The 14,172-nt window shown below is 34.4% G+C and overlaps 2 protein-coding genes and 1 pseudogene across 2 annotated transcripts; 2 read left to right on the top strand and 1 right to left on the bottom strand.

Annotated features, from left to right (window-relative positions):
- Nucleotides 1-3,075: 3,075 nt before the first annotated feature.
- LOC120128509 (zinc finger A20 and AN1 domain-containing stress-associated protein 5-like) lies at nucleotides 3,076-3,973 on the top strand. The gene has a single exon (XM_039146186.1). It carries the CDS (start codon nucleotides 3,181-3,183, stop codon nucleotides 3,727-3,729), a length of 549 nt encoding a protein of 182 aa, XP_039002117.1. The 5' UTR covers nucleotides 3,076-3,180; the 3' UTR covers nucleotides 3,730-3,973.
- A 2,357-nt stretch (nucleotides 3,974-6,330) lies between these two features.
- Nucleotides 6,331-8,342, top strand: LOC120128491 (annotated as a pseudogene).
- Nucleotides 8,343-9,131: 789 nt separating this feature from the next.
- On the bottom strand, nucleotides 9,132-10,721 carry LOC120128537 (malonyl-coenzyme:anthocyanin 5-O-glucoside-6'''-O-malonyltransferase-like). Its single transcript, XM_039146208.1, has one exon. The coding sequence runs from the start codon at nucleotides 10,686-10,688 to the stop codon at nucleotides 9,300-9,302; it is 1,389 nt and encodes a 462-aa protein (XP_039002139.1). The 5' UTR covers nucleotides 10,689-10,721; the 3' UTR covers nucleotides 9,132-9,299.
- Between the last annotated feature and the right edge of the window lie 3,451 nt (nucleotides 10,722-14,172).

The raw sequence follows: 14,172 nt of genomic DNA, 5'->3' as shown, positions 1-14,172 counted from the left end.
GAGGACACGAAGTTCCGACTGCATTTCGCAAAGCTCACCAAAGCACCAGATTAAAGACATGAATGGTCGTCTTCCATGTATCAGAAAACTGTAGCCAAAAGGATGAGTAAGATATATTTGTTGAAAATCAAATCGATGTTATAAACTCATGAAGTGGGCACAAAATTATTCTTAAGAAAATAGCCCTTTGCAATCTATATCAGATAAAAAGTATTGAATAGATATGGACATATGTAATAAATAAGTTTATGACAAGGATCACTCAAGTCGGTTGAAAGTTATCTTTAAAAATAGATAATACCTTATATTTATCCAAATTAATAAAAAAAAATATTTACCCATTAATAAAAAGGCTAATAAGTAGAGTCGCCGAAATTATAGATTTTAACTTCACACGTCATTTCTCAGCGGCAATAATCATAATAAAAATGAATTAGAAGTTAACTGATAGTAATACAAATTTTAAAAAATTGATGACTAAAATAGAAGCATCCTAAAAGTTCAATGCCCATCAATGTAGTTTTCCCTGATAAATAAGGCATAAAAGAACGAAAGACATTATAAGAAACATACGTGTATACCCATATAGATAGGGTGAGTATCAATCAACTCGTTTCGAAAGAATAATTTTTTCAACTCGACTTAATTTATTCAACCTATAATTTTTTTCATATTCAAATCGAGTTATAAAATATAATTTAAATAGTAACTTGAAATTTTTAATAATTAATGGATTGATTTTTAAATTTAAGTTAAGTCCATCGACTTTGTATAATATATTTACATTACATATGAAAAAATATGAAGAACTATACATGTATTGTATATAGTTATAAAAAAATTATTTAAATTATAATAAAATAATATCATAATATTATAAATATTTACATTTAAGTTTAAACAAAAACTCGAAAAATTTAATTCAACTCAATTCAAAGTTTATAAATTTAATTTAACTTGAGAAAATTTATAAATTAACTTCGAGTTTTAAAATAATATTTATCAACTTAAATAGTTCAAATTATTTTGATTCAATTTAATTCGAGTTGACTTAACTCGATACACCCACGTATAGATGCGATTAGACGTATAGGCGAAAGCAAGAAAAAGGAAGAGAGAAAGTGAGGTCATGGAAAAGGATATTTGGGGCGGGGGGAAGCCCACCCAATTTAGAATAACAAGAAATGTTTGACACCCTCTGGCCTGTGGTGGGCTGCCACTTTTCCCATTACACCCTCCTCTTTCTTTTGCCTTCCCCCACAGTTAAAAAAATATCTGCAAGCAAACATGTGATGGCTTGCCCCACTTCTATTACCACTTGATACATTATCAAAATAAGTGTTTAAATTATATTATTTTTTGAATAGTGCTTAAACTATTTTTTAATTCATCTCGGTGTCTGATATTGAAAATGTTATTATTTTAGGTGTCTGGACTGTCAACAGCGTTAGTTCCCTCTGTTAGATGACACGTGTAATATTCTGATGGTTTTGATTTTTTAAATATTAAAAATACTACTATATTTCTAAAAAAATCCTAATTTCTTTTAAATTATAAAAATACTCCAAAATCGTTAAAATCCCTAAATCCTAACTTTAACTTGTCACCCTTTCCAATCAAAATCACTGCCATCGATGTAGTCCCTATCATCCTCCTAGTCATACGTCGTCGTAGTTGTCGTCGATTGACCGTCGGAATCGCGATTTTCATCATAAGATTGGCTGGTATAAAATGTCGATTCGTCGTTGATCGATCACAATTTCATAGGCATTTTAGTCATCAGGGAGAGGTGAGGTTGGGTGAAGTTTCGTCGACGGAAAAGTGCAACGATCAGTGTGGGTTTTAAGGTTAAATGAAGGCTTTTTTAAAAAAAAAAATTGGGGTTATTTCAAAATATTTATGTTATATATACAATTTTATACAATTTTACTTTTTTAATTTTAAATAAAATAATAATAAAATTATCATATTGTGACACGTGTCACTTAACGAGATAATTAATACAATTGACACCCTGAACACCTAAAGTGTAATATTAGACTTTAGAATGAGTTAAAAAAAATAATTTATGCACCTATATTAATTAAGTTTTTTTCATTATTTTATTTATTAATTCAAATTTTAAATATCAACCCAAATTTACTAGGTAATGATTTTTTGGGTAAATTATAAGTTTAGTATATAAACTATCAGTTTTGGTATATTATAGTGCCTAAACTTCTATATTTTTAAAATCATACCGAAAATTTAGTTCTTGTTTCATTTTAGTACATATTCAAATTTAACGTTAGATTTTGAAACAAATTGGAAGTTTAGGTACTGAAATGGACCAAAAATGATAGTTTATGGTTAAGGTTTTAATTTCGGAGTTCTAAAATGAAACAAAAAATAAACATTAAGTATGATTTAAAAAAAAATTAAGTAGTTAAATGGATAGTTTAAGTATTAAATGTGTGGTTTACCCTTTACTTTTAGGGGTGTAATTGAAAACGCGGTCCCACGAGAATAAAATGAGGTAAAGCAGCGCATTCCAGTAAAACACGTCAGAGAGAGGAAGCAAGTTGAAGCGGAGAAAAACGACGGCGTTATTATTTAGAAAACCCAAAAAAATCATCTATTGGAAAAGTAACCCAAACATCGTTAATTGAATTTTTTTTTCTTAAATACAAACGTATTTCAAAGATTTTACGCTTTACGAAAAGTGAAATTCATTAATTATTCAAGTAAATTTATTTAATTTTTAGATAAAAGATACAATAAATGTATTAAACTTACTTTTAGTAGGACGTTAGTTTTTTAAATGCGTTTCATAGAATACGAGGTAATTCTGCTTATATAATTTGAAGGATATTTTTTCAATTAATATTGTTTTGGGTTTTTTTTAATAAAATAATAAATGGCTTTTTTCATTTAATAACGCCTAAAGAGAGGAGGTTAGTTTTGTAAAATAACGACTGCACAATATGCAAAAAAAAAAAAAAAGTTCGTTTCATACGCGTCTCAACGAGGCCCATATTCCGTTGCCATTACTGACCAACCTTTTTGGATCCCTTCAAATCCCCTTCGCCCCCTAAATTTCTCTCTCGCTAATCTCCATTCAAACAAAACACAATTTTCTCTCGTCTCCACCAAATCCTTGTTTTAGTTCCTTCTTCGGAATCAAAAAACCATAGCGGAGATATGGCTCAAAGAACCGAGAAAGAAGAGACCGAATTCAAAGTCCCCGAAACCTTAACGCTTTGCGTTAACAACTGCGGCGTTACGGCCAGTCCAGCCACCAATAACATGTGCCAGAAATGTTTTACCGCCGCTACATCATCCTCTTCCTCTTCCACCACAACCGCCACCGGTGATGCGAGTGCCGCTGGAGTCGAATTCTCCGACGATAAATCCTCGAGATCTACACTGTCTTGTTCACAGGACGGCCGATCTGATTCTGCTCCGCCTACGACAGCTGCGACGACGACGACGACGACTACGAATAGAGCGATGAACGCATCGATTCGATCAGGAAACGATTCCTTGGAAAAGAAATCGGTGAATCGGTGTTCTGGTTGCAGAAAACGCGTCGGGTTGACCGGATTCAGGTGTCGATGCGGGGAGCTTTTCTGTTCTGATCATCGGTACTCGGATCGACACGATTGTAGTTACGACTACAAGGCAGCGGGTCGCGAGGCCATCGCTAGAGAAAATCCCGTGGTTAAAGCGGCCAAGATTATCAAAGTTTGAGTTTTACCGATTGGATCTTAAATTCAATTCAATTAAATAAACTATTGTAGACATTTTTCGTCCTGAAACTTGGAGATCCATGCTTGATCTCAAGAAAGGGGAAAAAAGTTCCACGGAGGGAGAAAAGAGTCGGTTGAAATCTTGATAAGAACTGCAGATGAAGAAGATAATTTCTCTCTGATTCTTCTTCGTGTTGGATCAAATCTATAGTATTTCATATTCCATCTTCACCTTTTGTTTTAAATCTCAATTTTATTATTGATTTAGCGATGAAAAGGTATTGTGGCTTATGGTTTAGCTGAGATGGTCTGTTTGTTTGAGATCCAAGTTCTTTGATGAAATTATTATGGTTGTGTTTATGAAAATTCTAGTAATAAATTAATAATGGCATACGCCTTTAAATTCGGTTGAACCGTTGGGGCTTTTATGTAATTTGCAAAGTTATTTTTAAAAATAGTTTAAAATAAAACTTGTACACATTGAAAATGACGTATATTTACTTTCAATCAAAATTTTCAGAAAAAAAGGTTCCATTCACCAGACAGGTGTACCAAATCGAAATAATATGAAAATAGGAATAAAAAATGTTATAGTAAAAGACTAAATTGGTGTATGATGTGATGTTGCATTTTGTATTATCCAATCATTAGATGCCACGTGTAGATGACATAAAAGCAAAATTAGAAGAAAAGAAAGAAAAAGCTGTAGACGTGGATTTTTTTAAAAAAGTAATTTGAAGAGGTGGATAGATAGATTGGGTGGGTGATTTTATGGAACAATATGCAATAAAAGAAATTCATCGGGCCGGGTCTGTTTAAAATTCATTAGTGATTGATGTCGTTTCTGATTTAAGGTAGAGAAAAAATATGATTAAAAATAGGGTAAACTACTCCAATGGTCACTGATATTTGAGTAAGTTTTTGTATTCACCACTGATGTTTCAAAAGTCATAAATCAGTCACTAACATTTTCGTTTGTTATAAATTGGTCACTCGCCATTAACAGGCGTGACAGAAAACACACGTGGATTGTTAACAGCCGTAAACAGACTTACCTAGATAGTATAATTACATAAATAGTCCATGTTATTTATACATTCTGTCAATTTGATCATAATTTTAATAAATTAAAATAAATTTACCTACGAATCAGAGGTGTCATGTGTCATTGGTTACACACCTTTCATCAAACATATTATCATTTGATTGAAGACTAAATTAATTTTAATTTATTTTTAATTTAATATATTTATTTCTACCAATCAGAGTGTGACACATGTTATCCTCCGGTTGGAAGAAAATAAAGCAACACCCTTGAGTGAAGTAATGCATGCCAAACCATTGAGCCAATGTAACCATTTGATATATTTTGGACAACAAATGGTATATATCTTGTATCTTAGTATGTAAATATTTTACTCAAAATTAATAATATGTTATATATCTTAAATTTTAAAATATCTCTTTATTTTTATTTTAACTTATTAAATATTTTTATTTCTGTCATAATTTATTAAATATATGTTGTTTTTATTTTAATGTAAAAATTATATATTTTATCTTTATCATCACTTAAAAATATTTTTTTTAAATATCTTAACTTGAAATATATTTAAATTTTTATTATTAATTTAATATAAAATATTTTACTCTTATTTTAAATTAAAAAATATATAATATTTTTTTTCTTATCTTTACTTAAAAATATATTTTATTTTTATTTTAAATTAAAAATATATTTTATTATTATCTTAACTTTTAAAAATATATTAAAATATTATATATTTTTAAAATAAAAATAAGAGTAAAATATATATTTTTATATTAAATTAATAGTAAAATCACCACCGACAGCAAATAACCACCTATCACAAATATTTTTTCACGGCAAAATCAATACCAAAATGCACGCATTTCACTCATCATTCTTCTCATATATAATTAGATTTTTATAAAACTCACTCAAAATCGATGAAATTAAATAAAAAAACTATTTTTCGCCTTTCTTAGATTTATGAGATTTACAGTGTTTGTTTGAAAACATGAATGATGAAAAACATTATTTCTAGAAGACGAATAGCATACCTCAAAATTAGTCTCGTCGAGCGATCATTGAAAGAGATCAGAGTATTAATACGTTGATATTTAAAATAATTTTTCATCGATTTTGAGTGAGTTTTGTGAAGAATCAATCATAAGAGAAAGAAAAAAAATGAAATACAAATGTTATAATACCAAATTTACCGCGAAATATAATCAATAATGATGGGCGGTATTTGCCTACGGTGACGACCTAAAGTACAATGCTAAAAAAATTGTTTAAAAGTTCATTGACAACATTGATACATTCATAAAATTTAATGTCTAAAATGACGTAATTTTAAATATCATAACATCAACACTAGAGCAATATCATTTTTACGTGACATATCACATTAGCAATATATTGAGTTGTTTTGGTCACTCGACCATTAAATAGTTAACGACATTAAAATGAGTTGTTATATAAATGTAAAACGACGTCATTTTAGTGAAAATTTTATTTTTTTAAAACGACATCGTTTTTAACGCCATTAACTATCTGAATCAATCTCCATCCTCCATGCCTAAAAGGTGATCCTTTAATCTTCCCATTTCTCTATTTATCTGTTGATTATCATGTTTTAAATTGTTTTATATTCCCCTGATTTTCAATTCTTCATGTTTATCTTCTGAGATAACATAGCCAAATCTCATGAATGTAACCGCAAAAGTAGATGTTTGATTAGCTAGATTCGTTCACATTTGAGTTTTAATTACCTAATTTGGCTGTCTCCCCAATATTCCAATCCTGGTTCCCGTTCTTTTGGGGATGATGTCTGGATCAATCCTGGTTTTATAGCATTCGATTTTCTTGTGAATTTCAGGGTTCTTTGCAAGTTCTTTGCTCATGGAGCGTGCCTCAAAGGGGACCATTGTGAGTTTTCTCAATCCTCCGAATAATGTAGGAACTTTCCCTTCCCTTAAATTATTGTTTGCATTTTACTTATTGCTGATGCTTTTTGGTTACTTTATGATCATTTCGTACTTGGTCATTGCAGATATGCATATACTATTCGAAAGGAAACTGCTTTTATGGTAGCCGGTGCAGATATGAACATGTCAAGGCCTCGCAATCCTGTCCATCGGCTTCATCTTCGTCAACAGCACCCGATTTTGTACCTTCACTTCCTTCGAAAACCACATTTATTGGATTGGTTGTATCTTCAGCTGCTGCTTCTACCAAGATTCCTGATTCCGGTAGAGCTTTCGTTGCTCCCTCCAAACTAGAAGGGAATTCAGAATCTGTGCCTCGGGATCTATCTTGTAACGGTGAAACTGTTGAGCCTAGGAGCGGTAATCCAGTTCAGCGGCCTATCTGCTCGTTGCTGCAGCTGGTAATTGCCCCCGTGGAGAAAAATGTCCTCACATTCATGGAGACTGGTGCCTTACCTGTGAAAAACATTGTTTGCATCCTTTTAGATCTGAAGAAAGGGAGGAACATATAAAAATGTGCAAGAACAAGCAAAAATACCTTGATGCATTGAAACTTAGTCAAGAAATAGAATGCAATGTGTGCCTTGATTGTGTTATCTCAAAGCCCACGGCTGCTGTGCGTAAGTTTGGAATTCTATCGGAATGTGATCATCCATTCTGCATAACTTGTATTAGAAATTGGCGAAACAGTTCTCCTTCCTCTGGAATGGATGTCAATACTACCTTGAGGGCTTGCCCAATCTGTCGCAAGCTATCGTATTTTGTCATTCCAAGTGTCATTTGGTATTGGAGTCCAGAAGAAAAACAGCGAATTGTGGATGGCTACAACGCAAAATTGAGGCAATGTCACTGCAGTCTCGATGCTTCTTACATTTCCTCACATGCATTATGACCTTGTCAAAATTATGTATATATATAATTGATGGATCGTTTGGATGATTTGTAAACTCTATTTTATGATGAGCATAAATCATTTTGTCTGATTTCAGGCTTGAATGCCCACAGAACATAAGAGAAGATGCTGAACTTAGGATTTGTATGGAAATTTCGCTTTTCTAACTAGTAAATCTCTTGTTCTTTTGTTTCTTCACCCTTGCAGATCAATAAATTGCAAGCACTTCAACTTTGGAAATGGGAACTGTCCTTTTGGGAATAGTTGTTTTTTCAAGGTGAATGGCTGTCTATTCATTCTGCAACTCAAATCGGTTCATACGTCAAATGTTTCTTTCGATCAAATGAGTGGTTGTATGAAGTCATATGGTTCAAATGGTGGCCTTCAAAATGGCATATTTTTCCTTTTAGCATGTCCTTGTTTACAATATGTCACCCAAATGTGATTGAAGATTGTCTGTTCCATTTTCACCCTAAATCGTCATTGTTCTCTTCTAGTTGTTATATCGTTTTTATTGTGATGTTATGTATTTGTAGCATGCATATCGAGATCAGTTGGAGGAAGCGGCGTTACGTCATACTGGAGAAGATGGGCAGACCATCTTAACTAAAAATATTAGGTATTCTCTGTTCCTATTTTGTAGGATTGCTTTTCTTTTAGCGGACTTTGCTAGTGGAACTAAAGCGATATCTTCTCTCATTTGTTAGTAGTTCTCTCTTTCCATTCTTGCTTACTAAATTGAAGGTTATTTTCCAGGTTGCCAGTCATTCTTGGTGACTATGCACATTAGGTGAATGGTCACAACATTTACTAGAGCTTGAGTTCCTCCTTTAGTCTGGTTATTGTTTTAGGTAGATAACATCGTTCTGATGCAGTTACCGTTCGATTGACAATCACAAATTCTCGAGTTTTGATCCAATATTGCAGTATATATCTCCATATCAAAAGGTGTGTATGATATGCCAATCAATCTTTGTGGGGAACACAAGAGGTAGCTTTATGTTTGTAATTGTATGTCTCGAGCCGGTAAAACATCATTTTCCCCATACAAATGCAGGATCGTTGATGATAGAAACCAAGCTTGGAATCATGGGGGTGTGCGGGGCTATGCAAAACAAAGTGCAATCTTATCTTATAATGATGGATGGATAAATATAACACATGTTGAAAGGAAAGGAATGGAAATGGAATAGGCAATGGTGATTAATGTGAATAATGGATGTGAAAAATGCTGCATGCTTCCCTTGATCAATTGGGACTCTTGGAGCTGTATATCGGGTCTCGTCTCGTCTCTCCGGCAGAATTATGGAGATGAAAAGTGAAGGGGGAGCAACAGCAGCAGCAGCAGTGCTTAGATCCTGTATTTGTAATGTGCCGAATATTGTGTACACATTGTGTTTTGGGAATTCATGACATACAAGCTCCCCATACCTTATACTATAACTGCTCTAAATCAATAGAACAAATTTACTTTTTTTCAAAATCCACTGATGTTGATGATGAAACAGGATAGCCATACAATTAAATACCACGTGTTTTTTTAGACACGACCACAAATAATGTACCGACACAAAGCAATAATTAGTACACTTTCTTCTGATAGACACGGACAGGATCTGTCTGTAATGATGGGTTTAGTGTGAACAAGGGAAAGGGAAGTGGGTTTAGTGAGGCAATTGGGAGAAGAAAGACGCAAAAGCATCCATTTTGGCCTTAGGCAATGCTAGTCCCACCTCGATGCCGCCTTTCACGTCTCGGCTTTCGGTGAAGGAAACTGCATTGCCTTTGGCATTATCAATAGAGATTTCCTCTATTTTCCTTGCCCTTCCCCAACCAAAATCAGTCTCGTACAAATCCAGTTTCGGTGACCCGGAAACCATCACATGGGGCTCCGAACCTAATCCGTAAAACATCTCCCTATCCGATATCCAGTTTTCCGCCCCGTCCAAGAATGCTTCATCCAAATCCTTAACTTTGCCTCCGACAGCATTGGCTGCCACGATTATCCCATCCTCCCCGCAAAGCTCACTTTGAGTTGCCATGGTTCGTGCAAACCCGATGCAGTTACCGAAATAAGTAGTCGGGATCGAGTAGCCCAACCGGGTTAAACCACCCGCATTGAACCCGAAGTAACTCGGGTTCTTACCCGTTAACTTACCGTTAACTTTCTCATGGGACTTCATCAAACACACCCACACAAAAGCGCCCGTTAGATTATAGGGTGATAAGCGTGGAGGTTGAACCATGTTTTTGGCCTTGCATCGACCGACAATCCAGTGTTTGATCTTCTCCATATCAGCAGGGCGCATAAGGAAAGTGGCTCTAACCATGGCTGACACCGAGTCCGAGTCTGAAACGCCTATGACCATGCGTTGCGAAGCCGAAGATGTTCTGCTGCTGCTCCAATGGTTCAAGAATATGGACTGCAGCCCGTAACAATCTTTTATCACACCTCTATCGTAGAAGGGAAGTGGAGATGAGGAAGAAGAAGGGTGTTTGAAAAGTGACGCCCATGTCTTGATGAAGCTGTTGAAAGTCCTCCCATCCGCAACCACGTTGTGATACGCAAACCCAATACAGATACCAGTTTTAGAGAAAACGGTGACCTGTGCGGCAAGCAATGGGATTCCCTCTTCCCCCTCGCTCGGCAAAGGAGGGAGCAGAGGGTAAAACTCTTTGACACATCGCTGATGGTTGGAGGACAAGTGGAAGAAATCGGCGTTGGATTGGGCGACAAGCAAGGAGACGAAGTCGGGTTTTTTGTAAACGATGAGGGGCGTGGAAGACGGGCGCGGGCACATAAGGGAGGCGGCTAAAGGAAAAAATCGTTGGAGAGTGAGGGAAAGGGAGTGGATGAGCGGTTGAAGAGCGGTGGATAGAAAGTGTGAACAAGGGAAAGGGAAGTCGAAGAAGAAGAGAGGCTGCGTTGGGGAGAAAAAAAGCCATGGAATGTCAAAAAATGTTAAGGGAAGAGAGGTCGGCGGGACTGTATTTGGCGGTGGAGACACACAGTATCGACCAACAATTTCCACCGTCAAAGCTCCTTTAGCCATGGATTGTGGTTGAACTGGTGATGACTGTCAATGATAGGCTATTCAACTTGTAATGTATATAGTCATCGTTTTCATGTATCAATCCATTTTCCTAGAGATGCAAATGGGAAAGTAATTATTAAAAGAATATGAGAGGAAAAAATAACTAAATAATATCTGTAGACATCAATTTTTTTATTTATTTAAAGTTATTATTATTAAAATTATTATTATTATTATTATTATTATTATAATTATTATTATTATTATTATTTATTATTATTAATATTATATATTATTATTTAATAAATAATTACAAAACTGGAAGCCCATTTTACAAGCCCAAATCCCAGGCCCAACCAGAACCGACCCATACCCCAAATGGAAACCCTAAACTGATTTAGGGTTTCATCTAGGGTTTTCAAACCCTAGCCCCCAGCTGTTTCCAAGATCCCAGAAGGCCAGCCGCCGTCAGAATCATCAGCCGTTGGATCTGGCAAGATCCAACGGCCCAAAAGGGTTCCAGATTGCAAACCCTAGGGTTTTCAAACCCTAGCTGCCGCCTTCAGGTGTTCCACCCCGCTGTAGCCACGACACCATCGCCTCTTCGAAGACTCCAGAAACACCACGCCGGCCGTCCACGTCGCAGCTATGGGGTGAGTCACCACATAGTTTGGTGACTCACCAGAACTCATCTCTGGAACCGGTCCAACGAGAGCCTCGGTGGTGGCTATAAAAGCCACCCCCACCTGCAAGAAAGAGAAGGGACAACCACACACAGCAGAGAACAACATAAAACCAAAACAGAAAAGAAAGAAGAAAGAAACTTACCCTTGGAGCCTTGACCACCGTCGGAAGCACTGAACATCGCCGGAGAACAGAAAATACCGAAGGTATTTTCGTAGATTTACTCCGATTAGGAGTCTTTTAGGGAAAACAAAGACCGGAATCGGTCTTAGGGCGTTTAGATCTACGCTTTGGGGGTGTTTTTGGTGAATTCCGACCACCGTTACGGTGGCCGGCGGCGGTGGCCGGCGGCGGAGTACGGTGGCCTATGGCTGCCGGTTTCCCTCCGGCGAGGGAAACTAGAGAGAAACCAGAGAGAACTCTGGTTCTCTCGTTTTGAGAGAGAAAGAAATGAGGCAAATGAGAAGCTTGGCCCTTCGGGCCAGGCATTTAGGGTTTATAAACCCTCATCCATGCGACGTCGTTTAAGGGGGAGGAGTATCTGTGTAATTTAAGAAAGGGTAAACCCTTTCCGCAACCCTTATAGTTTTGTAACTTTGCAATTTAGTCACTGAAATTGACTTTTAATCATTTTAATTTAGTGTTTAAATTTTATTTTATTATATTTTAACCATTAACTGTATTTATATATATTTAGGAAAATATCAAATTTAGTCCCTCATAGTTTATTAATTATTATTTTAATCACGTATTAATTAATTAGGTTAAATTACACTATTAATCATTATCTTTCATAATATTTAGAATTATTACCTTTATTTTTAATACTTTATATTTAGTTTTATAATTTTTGAATTTCTTTTATTTTGATCATTATTTAAATACAATATTATTTTGTTATTACTTTTATATTTTAATTATTGCTTTAATTATTATTATTATCTTAGTCATATAAATATATATATTTTTTTTAAATAATAATTTTTATTTATTTTCGATATCAAAGAAAAGGGCAGTCCTAATATAACTGGATGTCCTATTCTGGTATTTTAAATAATTAAATATTATAAAAATTATAATTTAGTTTTATTTAAAATATTAAAATTTTAATATATTTTTTGAAGAAAAGAGCTGTCTTAAGGCACCTAGAAGTTCTTTTCCGATATTTTTAAATATATTTTAATTTTAAAATACTATAAATTTAAATTAAATATATTTTGAATTTTTAATAATAGAGACAATTTATAATTAAAAAGTACCAATTTTGGGCGTTGTAGGGGTGCTAATCCTTCCCTAAACGTAACCGACAACGAATCCCTTTTTATTATTAAAAAGACAAATTTTTGGTTAAAACGCAGATCAGTTTATCTTTTAATTGATGTTTTCTTAAAAACTCTTTTAAAGATATTTTTTAGGTATTCGACCTACCTGACCCAAAAGGCTGATGGCGACTCCCAATTTATTTTCAAAACTATTTATTCACATAAATTTTCCCGCCAAATTTAAAATTTTCGTGCCCGGACGAAAACCGGTTACGACAGCTTGGCGACTCCGCTGGGGACTGTCAAACTTTAAAATCAATTATAAATTGTCTCTATTAATTAGAAATTAAAAATTCATTTATTTAATTTTTAATTCTTTTCTTTCAAATTTTTATTATTTATTATTTTTATATTAATATTTTTTTATTCAGGTATTAATTATTTTATTTATCTGTTAGAGGTTTGAATATTTCTCCTCACACACAACACTTGCATTGCATAACATAAAGCTCTATAATTGAGTTTGTTCCTTTTAAGTGGGAGTGAAAGCGACGTCTTCGTGAGAATTTATTCTCTGTGTCAGACCTAGCAAGTAACTTTCGGGGTTCATATGCTCTATGTCTTCGTGAGAATTTATTCTCCGTGTCAGGTATAGAGAAATGTGTCCCCTCGAATTGAACTCGATCCGTTTAAATCTGTAATGGACTAGGATTGAGGGTTGACAGCCCAAGGGGGCATCAACAAGGACAATTCGAGTACCTTTACTCCTAGAACTGAAACTCTGCATATAATAAACCCTAGAAATTCACCTAATCTAAGACAGTACTGAACCTCTATTCATAGGTGTACACCAAGGAGAAATAAGCTTTAGCTTTTAATTTATTTAATTTATTATTATTTTTTCTCCCTGAATAAATGCATGTGAACTAGAAATCATGCGGTTAGGTTAATTTTTCCAAACAAAGCATGGAACTAAAAAGCATGAGGTTAGGATTTATTATATACCATGATAAATAAATTTTTCTTTCAATTAGTTGGTATTAACCATTTTATTTTTTCTTATTTTCCCATGTATGTTATTTTTGCTCTAATTTGTTTAAATTATTTTCTTTTGTTTGCATTGCATGATCATGACCAAAAGGTGTTAACTGAAAAGACTGTTCATCAAATTAGAGAGAAGTCATAAATGGACAAAAAGTTCTATGATCAAACAAAATATGATGCGGCCAAGAAAAGACATCCTGAGGGAACTCTGAAGATAGAGAAGAGCTATGTACCCAAAGATTGTATGCCCATTGAAAAGCAAAAGGAGATACGAGAAATAAGAGAGCAGATGTCCAAAATGATGGATAGAATATCTGCTTTGGCCAAAAGAGAAGAGATTCCTGCACAGAAAGAGAGAGAGATCAATGAACCTAACTCTGCAGTATCAGATACGCAAGGGACTTCAATTCTTAACCAATTTGAGAAATTACAGACAGTCATCATTCGTATTCACAAATCGTCTGGAGATACCAAAGAAATGGTGACGGCCGTACAAGTTCCCAGAGAAGAGA

This window comes from Hibiscus syriacus, unplaced genomic scaffold, assembly GCF_006381635.1.
Source record: "Hibiscus syriacus cultivar Baekdansim isolate YM2019G1 unplaced genomic scaffold, ASM638163v2 tig00110481_pilon, whole genome shotgun sequence".
Taxonomy (NCBI): Eukaryota; Viridiplantae; Streptophyta; class Magnoliopsida; order Malvales; family Malvaceae; genus Hibiscus; species Hibiscus syriacus.
The sequence above is the reverse complement of the archived record's forward strand: the minus strand, read 5'-3'. Positions and strand labels throughout refer to the sequence as shown.